We start from the raw sequence: 5,514 nt of genomic DNA, 5'->3' as shown, positions 1-5,514 counted from the left end.
GAACATCCCATAACTCTCCCTAAAAACGTTTACGACCAATGAGAACCCATTAAAACTCTCCGACAGTGTAATATTAAAGCGCGTGGCAACTGAAATAAATTGCTACGACACTTGTTTCTGCGGACTTACAACGCTAGGATCCGGGTTTCGATACCCGTGGTGGGCAGAGCACAGATAGCCCATTGTGTAGCTTTGTGCTTAATTACAAACAAACAAACAAACGACACTTGTTACTGTTTATGCATGGCGTAAAGTAGCATTAAATTACTAAGAGTACAAACAAAAAAGTAATGTTTATGAATGTACGAAATAATGAATAATAAATTAAATGAATACCCGAATCGTATAATATGTAACTAGAATATCGGTCCTGAGTTAAAATATAACAATGTTAAATGCAGTAAAAATATTACAATGTGTTCAACACACCTCATGGTGTGTCTAACACAATAATCTCACTTTAACTAGCCTTTCACTTAACAGAACACACAGGGCAGGAAAAAGGAAGTAATAAATAAAGGTATATTTTCTCTAAAAACCGAAAGTAAACTAGATAAGACTTTAGAAAATTCAATAATGATAATAAGCATTAGAAGAGAAAATCAAAACAATCGTAACTATGACAAAATAATTAACATAAACTAATGTAACTTAACTAATGACGTAATGTCACGTCATAAGCGGATCTGTTATATAGCTAGTATTAACTATTTAAATAACAATTTCTTAAACTAACGGTGGAGTTAAATTATGATCACTAGATTAAAGCAGTTCGCTATTGTCTTAAACAATTTCCAAAGGAATTAAAGTATAAACGTTAAAGTTTTGATAAAAGATAATAATATTATATTCCCATAATTTATAGCAATACTTTTTTAAAAAAAGTGATAAGAGAAACTTGGTTTGTGAGAATTTGCGAGTAAGTTTACGAGAAGTCTTGTAACGTTGAACAAATTATTTCATATCTAATAAGCTGTGTGTTGTAAACGTTGTAACATACTTTATTTGTATTATTTGTATTTGAATGTTACATCTGAAGCAGTGTGTTGAAGAAAGGTAAGGTTCTGCATGTTGGAAAGCGGGATTTTTACTTCTTCGATGTTTTGTTATTGTTTAATAACATGGATAGTCAAGCCTCCTAACAAAACTTTCATGTTCCTATTGTACATGTAGATACTGAATATTTTTCGGGGTTCAAGCCCGTATTCAAGTTAGTAGACAGTATATTCATAAGACCTAACTGAGATAAATTAATAATTCTATTATTTGATGAATTTGTCAACGACAAAGCAGAAGTAGAAGGCTTATCACGTATTTTGAAACGTACAATTTTCTTGTTTTATCGTTGGGTTTTGGGAGGTATGGAGCATTAGAAGGCCTTTAAACTTTTTACTGAAGTGTGTTGAATACTTCAGGAGAAAACGGACAAAGTTGATTCAGTAAAGCCATAATATACGTATTAAAATTTATAGAACGTATCTGATATTGATAAAATCACCTAAAAGTTTTTCTGCATCATATTTACAGACAGTTTACATTTCTTGTTGGGGAAAGAAAGACGAATGTGAAAAACATATAAAATTATGCCATAAATTTTGCATAGCCGTAAAAACTGCAAATCACATGTATGGCTCATAGAAGTTTTGAGCTGTTGTGTTGAAAGTTTCGAAAATTACTTAATGAAGATTACTACAGGTATCTCTGAATTTGAAAGTAAGAGACATTCATATTCACAACGAAAAGAAAATACTTGGGTGCAATTACCAAGTTTTTAGTCTGGACTGTCCTTATTTTTACACAGGGGAAACCGGTCGCGAATTAGGGCTGCGACTATAAAACATTCCCAGTAACCTTGATTTGTATTTGAACGTTAAGTTGAGACACATAAAATAGACTTTTCTAATACTAAAGTCACGTTTAGTGAATTAAGAGGAACCCATCGAAAAAAAGTAAAATAAATATTGATGATTTCGTAAAGTTTCCTACTATTCGACATCCTTTACTGACGTCACTCAAACGTCTCATGGCTTTTACTTGTATTCATAACGTATTTTGTTCCTAATCGTTGGCGTCAATGTAAGAAAAATGTTGAACTTTTATAACTTCTTTTAGTGCTTGTTTTTCAATACGTGATCTTACTAAATCATTTTAACCCGCATCTAGTGATATTACAGTACACTAACTACTAAGTGTAACAGAGTTAGAATGAGCACATGTAAATACATTTTTACAGAGTGATACTTCTTTCAACTTCCAAATAGCAGTATATAATTTCAATAGGTTATCTTGTGGTCCACTGTAAAAAAGGAAATTTGGTTGTACATCCATATAGAAGTATTTCCTGGCTAAGTAGAAAATTTAATATAAATTTTCATCCTAAACTTTCTTTATAGTACAATGACTATTTGTGTCAAAACTGTCACAAAGATACACACACTTTTATAAGCAAACACAGCCGAACTGGTGGGAAATAACAATATTTCCTGGAAAGAGAAAAAGTCGTTATTATTTTTATTAAACACAAGCAACACATGTCCAAATATTTCCAGTTTGCATTGCGATTTTCAAAACAGATAAATAAGTGTTTAAGTAATGTAAATGAAAAATATAAGAAAATAAAACAACGGAAAACTCACTGACATCATGATAACTTGCATTATAATTGGCTCGACTCTTTTGGAGTAATTTTTCAAAACTATTTGTGCTTTATAGAAGTTGAAAAGTTCATAAAAAAAGTAAAGCAGCAATGGAAATAATTAATCCCTTAAAAATAACATCAGTAAATTGATGGAGGATTAGTTGATTATTAAAATGTAAAGCTCTATCGACGTTTGCTCCCCAGTGGCACAGCGGTATGTCTGCGGACTTACAACGCTAGCAACCGGGTTTCGATACCCGTGGTGGGCAGAGCACAGATAGCCCATTGTGTAACTTTGTGCTTAACTTCAAACAACCAACCAAACTATCGACTTTTACCACAAAAGAAGAGAAAAACTTACAGTATTTTCTGCGAACCTCTGGCTCTTCACTTATTTTAGACTACCTTTCGGACTTTTTTCAGGAAAAACTGAAGAAAAAGTCAACAGGAGTCTGAAATGTCATTTGTAAAACAAAAGAAGACACAATAAAATTGGATTAAAGTGCGTTTGTTTATCAATGTGATGCAGTAACTTTTGTATATTATGACATTCAAATTTTTTCCGGCCAAATCATTGATAAATTATATAACTGAAAAAAGATATATATATATATATCGTTGCGTTTCTGGTCGTTAGTTAATTTTCCGTAAAAATTATTTCCGAAGAAACTTTAGCGATACAAGTCCTTTCTTAAATAAAACTGGTTTATTCTTTCTGAATACAACTTTGCAATACACTTAATTTCCACAGTCGCGCTATGACAAACGCTATAATTCACAACGAGCGTCTCACGTGCTCGACTCAACTGTTCGTATCTATCTCTGTCTGCAGTTAAATTACACATTACATTACATTGTTGCCGTCACTTCTTACCGGTCTTCTATATACAAGAATACCGCATATCTAGTAACTTCTCGAGACTTCAGGAAGGGACGTGAACGTTCGAGAATATGACGTGTTACTAGGGTCACGTGACCCCCGCTGTCGTAACAATATATTTCGATCAACTTGCACAGTGGCTATTATATATTTCGATCAACTTGTGGCTATTACTATATTCTGAAATAAATGTTTTGTGTTCGATATATTATACGACAACTACCAGACGTAAAGACAGCCTTGGGTTATTTTTGTTTTATATTGATATATGTTAGAATGGCCAACGTATGATCACTCTCCAATGAGATGAGTTCATATTTGATTATTTGAGCATGGTTCCAAGTGAATTGTGCTAGAACTGATAATAGTTCTGTAAATTAAAATTTAGTAACTGAATCCACCCTCCAACCTAGAGTATTAATGAAAGATTTTCCACACTCAGTTTCGCATTCTTTTAACAGAATTGGACAGTTCTTAAGTACGAAGGCAGTGGGACGTTTTGAACGTGACGACGTCACAGAGGAATATAAGTACGCAGAAGGTATGTGAAATTTTGTTTGTTTAGAATTTTCGCGAAAACTATAAAAGACAGCTACGAATAGCCGTTCCTAAAATTGAGCTGCTAGACTAGAGGGAAGATAGCCAGTCAAAAGCACCCACAGCCAACCCTTGTCTAACCAAGGAGTGGACGTTGACTGTCATTCTTATAGCTTTCTTATAGTCCCAAAGCGGAGCGCATTTCTGTGGCAATTTCTTATTACAATTATAATTATACAAGCATTCATTCTGACCGTGAGCTTATCTTTGGACCACTGGGGGGGGGGGGGCTTGTATTATACTAAATTAAGTGTTTTAGTTTGAATTTTTTTTTAAATCTCCAGCTTAAATCAGCTAAGTGGCTTAAACTTGCGAGGGTACATACCAGCAAACTAAGGTATTTTATTCTTTTTTATTCTTTTTTTTTCTAAATGTTATTTTTCTAAATACAAAGTATTTCTACGTAAAGGAAGTTTATACAACTCTAGCCTATCAATTAAGTAAAGCTTATTTTAGAATATATTTTATCTTTTCTTATTGGATCATTGCTTAAAAGCATATATTTAATATAATGCAACTTTTGTAATTTTGATAAATTATAAGCAATTACAATTATTTCGGAAGATTGTAAAAGCAGTTTTATGTTGAGCATTTATTATGCGTTGTAATAGGGCTAAAAACTCAAAAACTCAAGTTTCTCTGTTCATTACGAATTTATAGCAATGTAATGTGCCTTTTCGCCATTTTATGAACTTGTCATGATACGATTCCCATTTTTCTAGAAAATGTAGCAAATTAACTAAACGACGGGCTAAATGAATGGTCACCATGGATTACTGATTTGGTGATTCTAGTTTGTTTGTTTTTCTTGTTTCAATAAAATGAGACTTGAAAAAGAGAAGTAATGGAGAATACGGTCACAAATCTGGCAGAATGCTTTCTTTTACCAAATAGACTACTCGATAGGAGTTTTATGTTGTCATATTAGTTTTTATTTAGCCCAGCGTAACGATCTTCAATCAAGCTCTTTACACTATTCTAAGCAAGTTAACATTCACTATCTAAAACTGTTTTTTAAACTTGTACGTTTTAGATTTTCTACTGCTACCATTAGTGCATAAAAGTTCAATACATTACATGACGAATTAAGATGTCAAATGCTATCGGGTTTTTTAAGTTTGAAAACTAGGAGTAAGTCTTTAATTAAGTGTCAGTTCAGTTCAGTTTCGTGACCGCCATTTTGGTATTTTAATAGACCTTTCCGAACTATGGTTTTGACACTGTTGAATGTTTATGTAGATACGACATGAGGGTCGGAGTAAACCGCACTTGCTCCGACTTCTTTTAGGGCAATTTCCATGTAGGTACTTTCATTTACATTCGTGTGTTGTGCATAGCATCACTTAATTCGGTGTTGTAAAGTCTTATACTTAGCGAACAGATCCATATATGCGGACAA

The 5,514-nt window shown here is 32.9% G+C and overlaps 1 protein-coding gene across 1 annotated transcript in view; it reads left to right on the top strand.

The window, feature by feature from the left end:
- The window catches only part of LOC106478261 (annulin-like), an 86,357-nt gene that overhangs the window by 64,616 nt on the left and 16,227 nt on the right, over window positions 1–5,514 (top strand). Inside the window, exon 11 of the mRNA XM_013938796.2 lies at window positions 3,980–4,059. Coding sequence (XP_013794250.1) covers window positions 3,980–4,059 — 80 coding nt within the window. The remainder of the gene's footprint in view (window positions 1–3,979; window positions 4,060–5,514) is intronic.

Source organism: Limulus polyphemus, unplaced genomic scaffold (assembly GCF_000517525.1).
Source record: "Limulus polyphemus unplaced genomic scaffold, Limulus_polyphemus-2.1.2 Scaffold9, whole genome shotgun sequence".
NCBI classification, from domain to species: Eukaryota; Metazoa; Arthropoda; class Merostomata; order Xiphosura; family Limulidae; genus Limulus; species Limulus polyphemus.
The sequence above is the reverse complement of the archived record's forward strand: the minus strand, read 5'-3'. Positions and strand labels throughout refer to the sequence as shown.